We start from the raw sequence: 13,865 nt of genomic DNA, 5'->3' as shown, positions 1-13,865 counted from the left end.
GGAGTCTCCAGTCCAGCCCTACCTGCCTGGAGCAGGACTGTCCCCGGTGCACGGAATAGCCCTGGTTCCCACAGCTGGAGGTTAGAGGGTGGTTAGGTCAGCCTCATGTGATCTACCTCTGCGCAGCAGTTTTCCCTAGAAAATCTGGAACCTCCAAGGTCACAGCCATGTCAATGTTTCTTCTAAAGACTCCTCTGTTACAGTTATGAGCTTGTCATTTCATAATGTGATCTCAGCCTCTGATCCAGTGTTTAAACACTTGAAAGAGTATGATAGTTTCTACTTCAGAACCGAACCAGACAGAACTATGGGAGCAACAGCCACAACTTGCAACCTGGGAAGTTCTGGTTGGCCATAAAGCAAATCTCCTTCCCCAGGGTGGTGCTGCAGAGGTCACCAGAGGAGGACACCTCAATCCTCAGAGGTTTTCAAGATTTTTTGCATTGCAGTAGCACCCTTTTGCAGTCCCCTTCCAAGTGATTATGCTGCAAAGTGGAAAAGAACAACCTCAACTGACCCATTTTGTCCTCATCCTTACTAATTTTCCTGCTTGCAGTTGTTGATGCGTTTCAAGCCTGGTGCGGTCCATGCAAAACGGTGGTGGATCTCTTCCGAAAAATAAGGAATGAAGTTGGCAGTGATCTCCTGCATTTTGCTGTGGTAAGACCTAATTTGGGCACTGCTTAAAATATCCGGTCCCCTGAAATTAGCAGGTCGTTTACCTTTCCAATATTCAGCCAAAGTGATAACAGTCCAGGAGTTCCAGCCTGCCAAATGCAGACACTTGGTCACATCAATAAGAAATCACATTATTAAGAGTTTTCAGGCTTCAAAATTCTACAATTTTATGATGAATTACCATTCAATCAAAGCAGTGCTGGTGCAGCAGCTTCTGGAGTCTCCAGTCCAGCCCTACCTGCCTGGAGCAGGACTGTCCCCGGTGCACGGAATAGCCCTGGTTCCCACAGCTGGAGGTTAGAGGGTGGTTAGGTCAGCCTCATGTGATCTACCTCTGCGCAGCAGTTTTCCCTAGAAAATCTGGAACCTCCAAGGTCACAGCCATGTCAATGTTTCTTCTAAAGACTCCTCTGTTACAGTTATGAGCTTGTCATTTCATAATGTGATCTCAGCCTCTGATCCAGTGTTTAAACACTTGAAAGAGTATGATAGTTTCTACTTCAGAACCGAACCAGACAGAACTATGGGAGCAACAGCCACAACTTGCAACCTGGGAAGTTCTGGTTGGCCATAAAGCAAATCTCCTTCCCCAGGGTGGTGCTGCAGAGGTCACCAGAGGAGGACACCTCAATCCTCAGAGGTTTTCAAGATTTTTTGCATTGCAGTAGCACCCTTTTGCAGTCCCCTTCCAAGTGATTATGCTGCAAAGTGGAAAAGAACAACCTCAACTGACCCATTTTGTCCTCATCCTTACTAATTTTCCTGCTTGCAGTTGTTGATGCGTTTCAAGCCTGGTGCGGTCCATGCAAAACGGTGGTGGATCTCTTCCGAAAAATAAGGAATGAAGTTGGCAGTGATCTCCTGCATTTTGCTGTGGTAAGACCTAATTTGGGCACTGCTTAAAATATCCGGTCCCCTGAAATTAGCAGGTCGTTTACCTTTCCAATATTCAGCCAAAGTGATAACAGTCCAGGAGTTCCAGCCTGCCAAATGCAGACACTTGGTCACATCAATAAGAAATCACATTATTAAGAGTTTTCAGGCTTCAACTATTCAGATTTCTGCTTAAGCAAGTAGGGCTGGACAGAATCATGAACATACGTGTCCCTCTGATGCACAGAGAGAGTCTGGAGGAACTGGGTTTGTTCACGCTGGAGAAGACCAAGGGACAGATCCCTGGTGGGGCATTAATGGAGAAGGCAGAGGCAGATGTTTTTTAGTGGTAAGAAGCAAAAGAACAACAGGCGATGGGATCAAGTTGCAGCAGGGAATAATCCAAGCAGATAGAAGGAAAAAGTATTCAGTGTAGGAGTGGTTGGACACTGGGGCAAATTCCCAGAGAGGCTGCAGAGCAGTCATTCTTGACCACAGCCTTGAGCCAACCTCCTGTACCATTGAGACCAGCCCTGCTGAGGGAAGGGTCTTGGACTGGAGCCCTTCAGAAGTCCCTCCCTACCTCAGTCACGCTGTGATTCTGTGCTTAAATGCCTTTCCTGCTGAAGGCCAGCTCTGGATTGCTGGAGAGCCATGGGCAGTGAGGTTTCTCGTGGAGACCCCTGCCCAGCACTCCTTGTAGCCTCCTGCTGCCTCTGCTGCTGCTGCCACCACAGCTCCTCCCGTCACTTCTCTCACTCTTTATAGACAAGAGGCCCTCATTTCATGTTTTCAGGCTTTTCCTCTGGGATCTGCTCAGGCAGGCTGCTGCCAGGCAGATATCCCTGCCCCACGGGTGCTGCTGTTCCACCTCCTGTGGCTGGGATCTCCTTGCTTCTCAGGTGGCCGGTACCGAGCTGCGAGTTGGTTGTGTCCCTGGCTCTGACCAGTGTCATTTTGTCCCCAAAGACTGGGACCCGGAGGTGTTTTGCTGTACCTGGGGGACGAGTGCCCCCCAGCTGAGGGTGTCCGAGTGCAGGCAGCTGCCTGTGTGTTCCTCTGAAGCAGAAATGCTTTTCTAGAAACACCTGTTTTATTTTACGTCCTTTTCAGGCTGAAGTTGATTCCATTGATGCTCTGGAAAATTACCGAGGGAAATGCGAGCCGGTCTTTCTGTTTTATGCAGTGAGTGAACAATATTTTTACAGTAGTTGTATAGCAATAACCACGACTTGCTGGTGGGAATAACTGTCCTTTTTTGAGGGATACTCTCTTTTTTCCGTGTGCGACAGGGCGATTTTGTTTGCTCTGTATCTGCCAGTGTCTACTGGTGACCAAGTGCTGCCTGGATAAGAATATAAAGCCAGAGTTTATATTTATTTATATATTTATATTTACATATAGAAGTACACCTTCTGCTTTACCAGCAAGAGACAGCCTGTGGGGAGGCCCATGTAGCCTCTGATGGCTGGCTGTGTTTCACAGCCTTTGCCCTGAGCTTAGTCCTGAAAATCCCCATGACTCACGTTGCGACACACTGCAACACGTATGTGTCATGTCAGAGTCCACGCGAGCAGTGTTCACACCATGTCACCATGTGAACACGTGTGTCGCCCCATGGGCTCTTGAGATCCAGCCTCCTGATGCTGCAGGAGCTCATCCCTCCCACCAGCTGCTTGGCTTCATCCTGTGGCTGATCAGGAACAAAAAGAAGGTTGTTCCAAAGTTTCCCTCTTGTTCTGGAGCCCAGAAGCTCTGTCAAGGAGGAGGGCCTGGAACATAATATTGTAGGTGATGTGCTGCTGTGGTGATTTCCAGAGCCCAGAGGGCAACACTTGGGCACTTACTCTCTGGTTGGCTTTTCACACTCTTCAGGGAGGAGAATTGGTAGCTGTTGTAAGAGGAGTGAATGCACCGTTGCTGCAGAAGACCATCCTGGAACAGCTGGCAGTGGAAAAGAAGGTTTTAGAACACGGAGGAGAGCGTGTGGTGGTAATCACTCACTAAATCCTTAACTACCTGTAGATGTGTGTGCCAGAGGAAAAGGTTCAGCTCCCCAGTGCCAGCATCGCCCTAAAGCAGAGTTACTTCCTTGCAAAAATCCTTTCTTTTTGTCTGGACTGGCTGTGAAATCTGGTTAACGTGCTGTTTGGGTGTCCACAAGCCTGTGGAGCCAACCTAAGATGAAGGAAGCTAGAAAGGGTGATTGTGTTTTTCAAAACCTCTGTCCACTTGACAAGAGGAGAAGTGGTACATGTGTATGATATGGATATCATCCAGCTCTGCGAAGAGGAGAAGTGGTACATGTGTATGATATGATGATACGTATATCATCCAGCTCTGCAGGATGGAAGAGAAACTCCACTGTGACTTCTCCTGACCTGTTCCCCTACCCTAAACATCCCTGGAGGTGTTCAAGACCAGGTTGGATGGGGCTTTGAGCAACCTGGTCTAGTGGGACGCATCCCTGCCCAGCGCAGGGGGGTGAGTGGGAGGCATCCCTGCCCATGGCAGGGGGTGGTGGAACCGGGTGATCTTTAAGGTCCCTTCCAACTCTGGCCATTCTATGATTTTATTCCTTAAAGCTACCTTCCTAATCAGCTTCTAATTCCAGGATCTCTAGCAGGTCTCTGTGGTGGCATTTCTCAGGGTGTGGTGGGGGACAGTTCATTGCAACCTTAGTCATTTTTGTTTCTTGGTGTGCCTGGTTCTGTGGTTTCTGCCTGGAGCCTCTTGTGGAGCTCTGCTCAGCTTTCTCACCAATCTCCAGCTCCAGGGACCTGCTGCCTGTACTCTGGACATCACTGTGTGATCAATTCATTAATTCCTCCCTAGTTCTCACATACCAAAGTGACCCTTCCTCCATAGTCACCTTCTCCGTGCCACCGGTGACTTCTTTAGACAGCTATAAAACCTTTTCTTCAGCCTGGACGCCTGTGTCTTCAGAAGTGTCACCACCCTGGTTGGGTTCTAGTTCCTGGCCCGGGCTCTGCTGGCACAGGGTCTGTCTTGGAGCAGTTGGGCTGTCCCTGGAGCTGAAGGCAGTGACAGCACCAGGGTTGTCCCCCCCCCAGCCCGGCTGCTCTGCACCATCTCTTTGGGTACAGTTTCCTGAACGGGACTCCTGATCTAACAGCATTTCTAAGGAACAAAAATGACTTTTCTTGCCTGGAATCAGCTAGTTTTAAGGTATCTTCAAAGCACAGATGATGGTGTGCTGGTAACTGCCAGCTCCCTCCACGGAGCAGCTCTCTCTGCTGGTTCTAAATGCTTTTTCCGATCCAGAGCTCAGGTGGTGACCCTGCACCTGGAGGTGGTCCTCTGCTCTCTCTGCTGAGCTGATCCTGGCCCTGGGGGCAGCAGGAGGACTGGTTCCTGCTCAGGTGGAGGAGGAAAGTGGGGGGACCTGCCCGGCAGATGCTCACCTGGAGGGTAAGAGGACACTCTGGATGTTCCCTGCTCATCCCTGTGCTCTTGCTGCTAGGTACAAGACCGAGCCTTCTCCAGAGAGGAGGGAAACATGGCTGCTCTTCAGGAAGGACAACAGGAAGGCCAAATTGTTAAGGCAGGCCAGCTGTAGGGTGCTCTTTGTGCCTTTGCTGAAGATGGAACCCTGAACGACACTTCAGCTGGGACACTAGAGGGGCCCTTCCTCCAAATGGCCACAACGTGGGCTCTTACGCAGGATGGTGTCACCTTGAAACAGTGTAGATAAGCACAAATAAGAGACCGGGCCACCTTGGGTGTCTGACATCATTAAACTGTAGGATTTTTTCCATCCAAGGTGTGGTTTATTTGACATTTACACTTGCCTCCCGGCTTGGACATCACAGAGGGCTTTCTTCTGTCTTGAATAACTGAAACACCGAGCTGCTGCTCCACTTTTCCAGGTGGTTTCCAACAGAAGAACCAAATCTTGCTACACCAGCTCTTGCCTTGTCTGAAATTAGCCACCTGCACCCAAAGGTTTTTGTCTCTCACCCCGTTTCCAACCTACAGTGACGCTTTTCCTTGGCTTTGCAGAGACACGGCTGCAGGCTGGTGCAGGTCTGGAATGGGTGGAACCAGACCTCTGCCTCTCATTTCTTTACCTACTACTATTTTTCCCCCTTTTTTCTCCCCTTGGAGGCTAACACACCTCTTTTCCCACCTCTTGTCGTGGGGAAGACGCAGGATTCCCCGTTCCTAAAGGATTCCGTGCGGCGTGGGCGCGGCCCCTTTAAGACCGGGGTGGGGGGGAGCGGCCCTGCCGGCCTGCGCCTGCGCAAGGGCCGGGCCGTCGGAGGCCGCGGGTTCGAGTCCCGGCGGTGCCGGCCTGCAGCGCTCCGCCATGGAGGCGTCCCCGGAGCAGGGCGGCTGTCCGGCGGCAGCGGAGGCCGAGCCCTTCCCGGAGCCGCCCGCTCACCGGCTGAGCGTGGCGGAGCTCGACCGCGAGCTGGACTCCCGCAGCGAGCTGGTGCGTCGCCAATCTCTGCCCGGGAGCCCCGCTCCTTCCTTCCTTCCTCAGGGGAGGCGGGCACGGCCGGGCCATGGGCCCTCACCCGTCTCCCCTCAGCGCCCTGGGCCCCTCGGGAGGCCGTGAGGGAGGGTGGGTGTGCCGGGACCCCACCGCTGTCCTGTCAGGGCCGTCTGAGGCGCTTGTCCCCGCGCTGTCCCGTCCTGCGGGTGGCTCCCGCCCTGTTCGATCCTTCCCTCAGAGTCCCGGCAGGTGGGGGGGGCAGGCTGGGGCTAAGGCAGCTGCTGGAGGAGCCGGTTCATCGGTTGTTTAAAATAATTCCTGCCTCCTGGAAGAGGCCGTGTCAGGCCTTCGTGGTGAATTCAGCCGGTTTTAAGTCCCCGGGAAGGGACAGGAGGAGGTGCAGGGACAGAGGAGTCACTGTCGGGTGGGTGAGCCGGGCACAGGCCGGCAGCCTTACTGCCAGAGCAAAGCTTGGTGTTCTCACAAGTCTGAGGTAAAAGTATCTTTGTTTTTAAGAAAACTGCGTTTTTTCCCATTAGTAAGCAGTCAGGGGAAAAAAAAATTTGCATATCGGTGTTTATTTGTATTGGAAAGGCAGTGTGGCATTAGCAGTGATCTTTAGAAGTAAAAAAAAAAGTATTGAATATTTCAGGTCTGGGCACAGGTCAGAGAACTATTTTATTTTTTCGGTACTAAGTACCTCTTGTTCTGCCTTCCAATGCCAAATTTCAGAAAATGTGTTTTGAAGAGGAGAAATTGTAGTATATATGGTGCCTCTCTGGGCTGGAAGGAGTGCATGCCTGGCTGCTTGGGTTTGGGTTTTTTTCCTTAGTTAGGGGGAAAAAAAATAAATTTGGAAGGTGGAGCAGGCAACCTAAACTCAGTCTGTGGTTTCTGATGTACAGATAGACGATAAAGAATTCGACATTCCTCAAGTTGATACCCCTCCGACCCTGGAGAGCATCTTAAATGAGGTGAGTGGTCCATTGCGCGTGCAGTCAGCTCCGGTGCAGGGAGGAGGCAGCTCATGTTCCTTTGGCTCTTCTCATATCGTGTTTTTCCTGGGAAATAAAGTAGTATAATTTCATAATTTCCTGATACTGATAGCTGACAAAGCGCGTGCTCAGTGGAATAATTGCTGTATGTAATATGGTTTTTTTTTCAGTCAAAGTAGTCACAGCTGAAACATAAAAGGTGTCCATCTAATTTAAGCATGTTCACCTGTGGATCTGACCAGTCACCTGAAGACTATACAGTCAATTATAGGTTGGGGTCACCAAAGAACTTTTTTTTTTTTTTTTTTTTAGCTAAAGATACATAGGGGGAATTCTAGGTAGTTCTTAAGTTGTGTGAGGAAATGAGAGCTAAACTCTTCACAACTTTGTTTATATTGTATATTTCATGTATATATTCCTCTGGCAAGAGTAACAAACTGTCTCAACACCTGATGTCGCCTGTAGTACCTTTCAGGGAAGAAACTGACTTTGTCTCCCTCGTATACAACTCAGTGCATTTTTTTACAGTAGCCACAGGAGCACGTGATTCTTAGAAAGGAAAAGGGCATGGAAGTAAAGATAAACTCCAAGAAAACAAGCTTTTTAACAAACTGAGGAAATTGGTGGTTAGACTTCCTAGGAATCCAGTATAAAGGGAAAAGGAGCCTGGGAGAGGTGGCAGTTCATTTAAAAAGGTGCATTAAAGATACCAATATAAGGTGTTCCAAATGGATACAGTCTAGAAACATGTCTTATTCCTGCTGGTGCCTAGGGGCAGAGGGAACTTACTAAATTTGGGTGATACCAAGCTGTCAGGAGACAGAGTGGAATCCAGGTCTTAAATTTGAGAGGTAATCATGAAGACAGCGTAGTCCAGTGCAGACAAACAGAAAGTCTTACTCCATGCTCTTTATCTCAGTACATACGGGGTGGGACAGACTGGCAAAGCACCTTCTGACAAGGATTTTAGGGGAAAACAACCTGACTGAGCCAAAAAGTCACACACCTGTACTGGAAAAGGAGACACTTAGTGGGCACAGGACTGGCAGCTCTTAAGGCAAATGAGGAACACCTGCTTTACTCTCTGCATGTTGGGCATTAGGTGGGGGTGTTGTGTTTGCTCCCTCTGGCTCTGTCCCTCAAGAACGACACAGACTGTACTGAATTTAGAAGACATCAGGGAGAATGGCTGTTTAAAAAATACTGTTTAAAAAAACTAATCCAGGCTAAGCCTGAGAGGAGAGAGAGAGAAGAGATCACCAGCAGAAGAGGACAGAGAAGAGCAAAACCAGCCCTTGGAGCAGCTGGAGGGACTGCTAGACTGCTAGACTTGTAGCCACCACTTGGTGAAGTGCTAGAGTAGATGATGGTTCTTCTATGCCTTCTCCCTGCAATTAGAGACTTTTGAGAACAGCTTAGTTAAAGGTCTGTTAAAAGTTTTGCTGGAGTAGATAATACCTGGGGAAGCAAGATTAGCTGAATAACTTTCTCTCCAGCCCACTTCTGTGACTATTGTGAATTCTGGAGACCGGTTCTTCCACAGAATCAGTCTGATAAAATAATACATAATTCTGTTTTTTACTTATCTTGTCCTCTCCTTTTTCATTTTGCTGCTTGTGATTTTTCTCGATTTTTTTCCTGATGCTGTTTTGCTCGTGTTTCAGTTAGTGGTGTGCGTTCTGAGTGTTTAGTAAGCTCTGGTGATTCTTTTCCTTCAGACTGATGATGAGGAAGAGTCTTTCATTTTGGAGGATCCCTTTCTCTTGAACATTGATAACACGGACACACACTCCTACGACACGTCTTCTGTAGCAAGCTCTGACAGCGGGGACCGGACACACCTGAAAAGGTACTGCAGGACTGTGTTTAAGTGTTTAAATTTCTCTGAATTTTAATGGAATCTTTAAAACACCAAATCATGATGGCTTTAAAGAAAATCTTTCAAAAGTGTGTCTGACTTCCAGAGTCTCCAAGCAGACGGTGGTTATTTGTAAAAGGCAAGTGAACTGCTGTCGCTCCTGTAAATGGAATACTAATTTTGACAGCTAAAAGCAGCCTGGAATGTGATAATTACCTGGAATGCTGCTGATTTATCTTGTTAATTACTCAAATGATGACATGATCCTACATCCTGAGCCACTCCCAAGGCCTTCTTACATGCCATAAGAAGTTGTGATTGTTGCCTGAGCGATTGCACAGGGTATAAAGACTGAGTGTGATGGTTTATGGTGGTATATGGTGGTGTGCTGACTAACTGTCCCTTCTTTTTCAAATAAGATGGTTTGTATCGAATGAAAGGTTACCTGGAGTGGCTTAAATGATTGTCAATACAGAATGGGCAGAAAAATTTGGAGGTGTTAGTGTCATCTCTGGGTGAAGGTAGCTGTTGTGTCTATGGGTCCTTAGCCATAATATAAGCTATTAACAACACCTTTCTTCAGCCAGGTGTGAGATATCTACTTGTGTGCCCCTGGAGGGACAAGAAATTGCAACTTCCCTGGGGATCTTTCCTCTGCTTTTTTTTGCTACAGTATACCAGTATTGTTTAAAAATAACTGTCCCCTGTACACCAGTTACATTTAGAGACATTTTCTCCCTAAACAGAAGCACTTACCTTTAGTATCAGATCAGCTATGTTTTAATTGAACAGTATTCTTTAAGCATGCATCCAGTTTTCCTAGGGGTCTGTATTCTGCTAATGAGCCTTTTTCAATTGTGTATTTTCATTAGACATTTGCCTGTAAAGGCTGAAACTTCCCGACTTGGTGGAAGATTAATTAAAGAGCAGAAGTGTTGCTGTCAGGCTTTATTAATAAATTCTGTGGTTTGCAGATTTCTGCTTGAAACTGACAATTTGTTTGATGCACTTATTTATTTATTTTTTTATTTTTTCCCCTGGAGGATGAGTTAAAACCAAACTTCATGGAGGCACAGCGGTGCGTAGCGCCGTGCTAATAATCTCATGTTCCTTTCATTTCTTGCATGTAGGCTCCAAGAATAAGAATGGAAGAGTTAGGGATGCTCCCAGAATTTACCTGCTGGTTTAGCTGTGAGTTAGGCAAAGTTCCAAACTTTTATTCTGCTCTAATGCGTTTGATTTATTTCCTGTTTCCTCAGGAAGAAAAAACTCCCAGATTCTCTCTCGCTCCACGGATCGGTGATACGGCTCTCGCTTCTGAAAGGGATTTCTGCCCAAATAGTGTCAGCAGCAGTGAGTGTCTCTTTGTCCTGGTCACGTCCAGTGAGAAAAATACATCTCTCTTCTGGTGTGGAGGGGAGTGTGTGATCTCCTCCCTCCCCCTAGTATTAGTTCTGGGTAATACTGTGTCCAGTTCTGGGCTCCCCAGTTCAAGAGGGACAGGGAACTACTGGAAAGAGTCCAGTGAAGGACAACAAAGATGATTCAAGGATTGGAGCATCTCCCTTATGAGGAGAGACTGAGAGAGCTGGGACTCTTTAGTCTGGAGAAGAGAAGGCTGAGGGGAGACCTTATCAATGCCTACAAGTATCTCAAGGGAGGGTTGAAGGAGGAGGGAGCCAGACTCTTTTCAGGGGTTCCCAGTGAGAGGACGAGGGGCAACGGGCACAAGTTGGAACATAAGAGGTTCCACTCAAATATGAGAAAAAACTTCTTCACAGTGAGGGTGGCAGAGCCCTGGAACAGGCTGCCCAGGGAGGGTGTGGAGTCCCCTTCTTTGGAGATTTTCAAGCCCCGCCTGGATGCTCCTGAGTAACATGCTCTGACAAGCTCTAGGCAATCCTGCTTCAGCAGGGGAGTTGGACTAGATGATCTCTATGGTCCCTTCCAACTCTAAAAACTCAGTGAAATATGGTAGGTCCCCTTTAACACCAATTTGGGTTGCGAGATGTCATCAAACCTGGTGGGAAATGTTACTATGGAATAATAGATACAGTGCTATTGTTCTGCTTGCTTGAAGATGCCAGAAACAGGTTTGCACAGCTACATTAGAGCTGACTGTAGGTGGTACTGCCAGGGGCAAACTGCCTGTCCAGGGTCAGAGCTAAGGTGGTGAGTTGTCAGGTGTGTGATTCCTGCAGCACACAAGGTAGGCTTTTTAGAATAAAACTTGAGTCACTCATCTATGAGCCTGTTTGTGATGGCTCTGTGACCAGGGGCCCTTCTGGGTGTTTCTAGCCAGTCCCTCCCTCAGTGCTTTCTGCCCTGGTGGGACTATTAAAATGCAACTCGTGTTGATTTTTCTGCGCGTTGTAGTTGTAATTATTAGAGACGTGCACGGAGCTGGGAGTTCTGTCTCTCTCCTACTCATGACTTCTGTTTTTCTAGGACAAAGTGGATGCTGGCTTGCCCACTGCAATTGTAAGTACCCTAGCAGTTTTCAAGTGCTGTACAGTGAGTTTTCATGCAAGTTAGTTACAGCAGTGATTTAGGACAGATAATAAATGCTTTTCCCTTCTTTATTGAGAATTTTCAAATGTGAGGGGTGGGAGAAGCAGTGTGAAACACCTAGCTCCTGGGGGCAGAGTTCAAGCTTTCTGAACTGCCCAGTTGCCCCTCTGCTGGTCAAGCCCCACACTCTCCCCTTTTTCATGTCATCACCAGGGCTTGTTAATTGAGCACTGAACCTTTCCCCATGAGGTAAGCGTGTATCTGTTGAACACATTCAGTTTCCCCAGCTATTTCTTCTTTGCCAGTTATTGCTGTGACTATTAGCCATTTTTTTTAAAAGAAACTTAAACTGAAGTGCTCATAAAGTGATGGGTTTAAAATATCTATGGCTCTGATGTAACTGAAATATTAGCTTCAAATATAAAATTTCACTAAAAGCCTGTCTGAAAGATACTCCTGCTTAGCAATTTGCATTAAATTTCTTTAAGTCAAGCATGCTAATTAAAATAAGTCAGAAGTGAAGCTGCCTGTGGTTAAAGGAGAAGAGAAACTTTAAGGAGGTGAAAACACAGCAAGTATTTGTCCTGCCCTTGTGAAATAAGTTTTAATGTTTTACAAAGAAACTAAAGTTGTCGTTGGTTGCTTTGACTGTCATAGCAGCAGTCTGTAATAAATCAAATGTTTTGTTTAAAAAAGAAAAAGAAAAAAACCTGTAGTCACATCTAAAGCAAAAGGTTCTACAGCAAAATTGGAAGGTGTGAAATAAGTTTTAATGTTTTACAAAGAATCTAAAGTTGTCGTTGGTTGCTTTGACTGTTGTAGCAGCAGTCTGTAAGATCATATGTTTTTTTTAAAAAAGAAGAAAACCCATAGTCACATCTAAGGCAAAAGGTTGCACAGCAGAATTGGAAGCACGCTGTGACTGATGTGCACATGGTCTAAAAACCCCTACTGATGTACTCCAGGTATTAAAGCACTTAATTTTTTTTTAATCAGACTTACACGGCATTATGTGATTTCTGTTAAGTTTTATTTAATTGGGTGCAGGTTTGCAAGTGTGTAGGATCTTGGAGTTAAGTTTAATTCCCAATGGAGGAAAGGGGACCAGCCCTTTGAACTTGAGGAAATCTGCGTGGTGGTAGCTCAGGTGTAACATTTCTCTAGCTTTCACATAGGAGTTGCTTGCTGCTTTAGAAAATGTCACACTTAGAAAATGGTTACATTTATAACCTTCTAAATCTTCCCCTTTTGGCAAACTTGTGTACGAGTTTGTGTACAAAAAGTGTAGTGAGAGTTTCGGTGGTGGATTTGTGACTAACATTTCTTCTTCTTCCAATCTTTCTGCTTGACTGTTTCAGGCAGCATCAAATCTGATAGCAGTGGGGACTTCCCATGGGTTAGCGCTGATATTTGGTAAGTTAAAAATACAGTTTTAAGGTCTTTTGCATTGTAACGGTCTTAAACCAAACACACACAAGCAAAAAAATAAGCCCAACCCAACCTGAATTAGAACCGCAGGGTGGATTTCTTCTAATATGTTCTGTTTGTACTAAATGTGATTTTTCTTCCAGTGAAGCAATAAAGCACAAGTAATATTTTAGTTCTCTTTATTCACATGTTTCTTCTGCTTTGGGTGGGGATTGGCACATTGATACTGAGAGATTTAGCCCCGTGGCAATTGTCCAAAGAGCCTTTTCTATGTTTGAGTATAAATTATTCTGTTTTCCTGTGGAAGAAACCAGATCCAGGATACAACCATCATCTCGGATGGTATTAATCTGCTTCTTCCTGCTGGCATTAGGGAAATTAAAATGTGTTCCTTGGAAAGTGGAACTTGGGAGGTTTCTCCTCGGTGTCCCTTCACTCTGTTATTCTTTCCTTCCTCCCTCCTATCGCCAAACTTTCTCAAAGTTTCTGAGCTTGTGCCTGTGTTTCTCCAGCTCTCCAGCTGGGCAAGAACAGCTCTTGAATTGCTTCCATACCCACTGATTTATTTTTTTTTTGCACCTTTTGTCTATGCAGCACCAAATTTTTAACAATTTTTTTGAAATTTCATTGTCACCTTTGCTTTTCTTCCAAAGTTGGCTGAAATTGTTCAAGAGACCAAAAGTTCTGGGGCACGGGGTACAACAGAAGGATGGGAAAGACTGTGACAATATAAGACTCATTTTCCTGGGTATTTAGGTGTTAAACTATTTGGTGGCATTTGCTAAATCCGATATTGAAACAATTACAGGGTGTGCTTAAGCTGAATGTAGGTAAGTTCTTACCTGCTACAGTCAACACGTGATCTTACTGAGTTTTTAGTAGTAGATCTTTGTGGTTTTTCTAAAGTAGATCTTTGTGGTTTTTCTAAAATCTGTCTAGTACTTGGGGACTTCTAGTACTTGGGGACTCTGCAGGTGTCATAATAGATAATATTTTTAGCGTTTTACGCTCCAGAAGGGGCTCTAGGGCTCTCTAAATGTGCAAAGAAGAAGGGTCATTCTTG

At 46.4% G+C, this 13,865-nt stretch overlaps 2 protein-coding genes and 1 long non-coding RNA gene across 3 annotated transcripts in view; all 3 read left to right on the top strand.

Moving 5' to 3' along the window:
* Positions 1 to 663, top strand: part of LOC106886630 — a 5,796-nt gene extending 5,133 nt beyond the window's left edge. The window contains exon 3 of the long non-coding RNA XR_001411702.1: positions 557 to 663. This is a non-coding gene — a long non-coding RNA (uncharacterized LOC106886630). The remainder of the gene's footprint in view (positions 1 to 556) is intronic.
* Positions 664 to 850: 187 nt separating this feature from the next.
* Positions 851 to 5,261, top strand: LOC106886614 (thioredoxin domain-containing protein 6-like). The gene is made up of 5 exons (XM_014939699.1): positions 851 to 974; positions 1,451 to 1,554; positions 2,665 to 2,736; positions 3,427 to 3,543; positions 5,036 to 5,261. Exons 1-5 carry the CDS (start codon positions 851 to 853, stop codon positions 5,129 to 5,131), a joined length of 513 nt encoding a protein of 170 aa, XP_014795185.1. The 3' UTR covers positions 5,132 to 5,261.
* A 588-nt stretch (positions 5,262 to 5,849) lies between these two features.
* VPS8 (VPS8, CORVET complex subunit) overlaps positions 5,850 to 13,865 on the top strand; it is a 121,718-nt gene continuing 113,702 nt past the window's right edge. Inside the window, exons 1-6 of the mRNA XM_014939738.1 lie at positions 5,850 to 6,007; positions 6,916 to 6,984; positions 8,724 to 8,854; positions 10,123 to 10,216; positions 11,312 to 11,344; positions 12,733 to 12,787. Of these exons, the coding sequence (XP_014795224.1) occupies positions 5,882 to 6,007; positions 6,916 to 6,984; positions 8,724 to 8,854; positions 10,123 to 10,216; positions 11,312 to 11,344; positions 12,733 to 12,787 (508 nt within the window). The 5' untranslated portion in view covers positions 5,850 to 5,881. The remainder of the gene's footprint in view (positions 6,008 to 6,915; positions 6,985 to 8,723; positions 8,855 to 10,122; positions 10,217 to 11,311; positions 11,345 to 12,732; positions 12,788 to 13,865) is intronic.

This window comes from Calidris pugnax, unplaced genomic scaffold (genome assembly GCF_001431845.1).
Source record: "Calidris pugnax isolate Ruff unplaced genomic scaffold, ASM143184v1 scaffold37, whole genome shotgun sequence".
Lineage (NCBI taxonomy): Eukaryota > Metazoa > Chordata > Aves > Charadriiformes > Scolopacidae > Calidris > Calidris pugnax.
Note: the sequence above shows the minus strand (reverse complement) of the source record. Positions and strands in the feature narration are given on the sequence as shown.

Bases quoted from the DNA above. Each gene is read 5' to 3' on its own strand.
- LOC106886614 (XM_014939699.1), top strand. From the start codon at position 851: ATGAATTACCATTCAATCAAAGCAGTGCTGGTGCAGCAGCTTCTGGAG. The intron at 1,555-2,664 runs GTAAGACCTAAT...CGTCCTTTTCAG, and splicing joins ATCTCCTGCATTTTGCTGTG to GCTGAAGTTGATTCCATTGA. The intron at 3,544-5,035 runs GTAATCACTCAC...TCTTGCTGCTAG, and splicing joins ACGGAGGAGAGCGTGTGGTG to GTACAAGACCGAGCCTTCTC.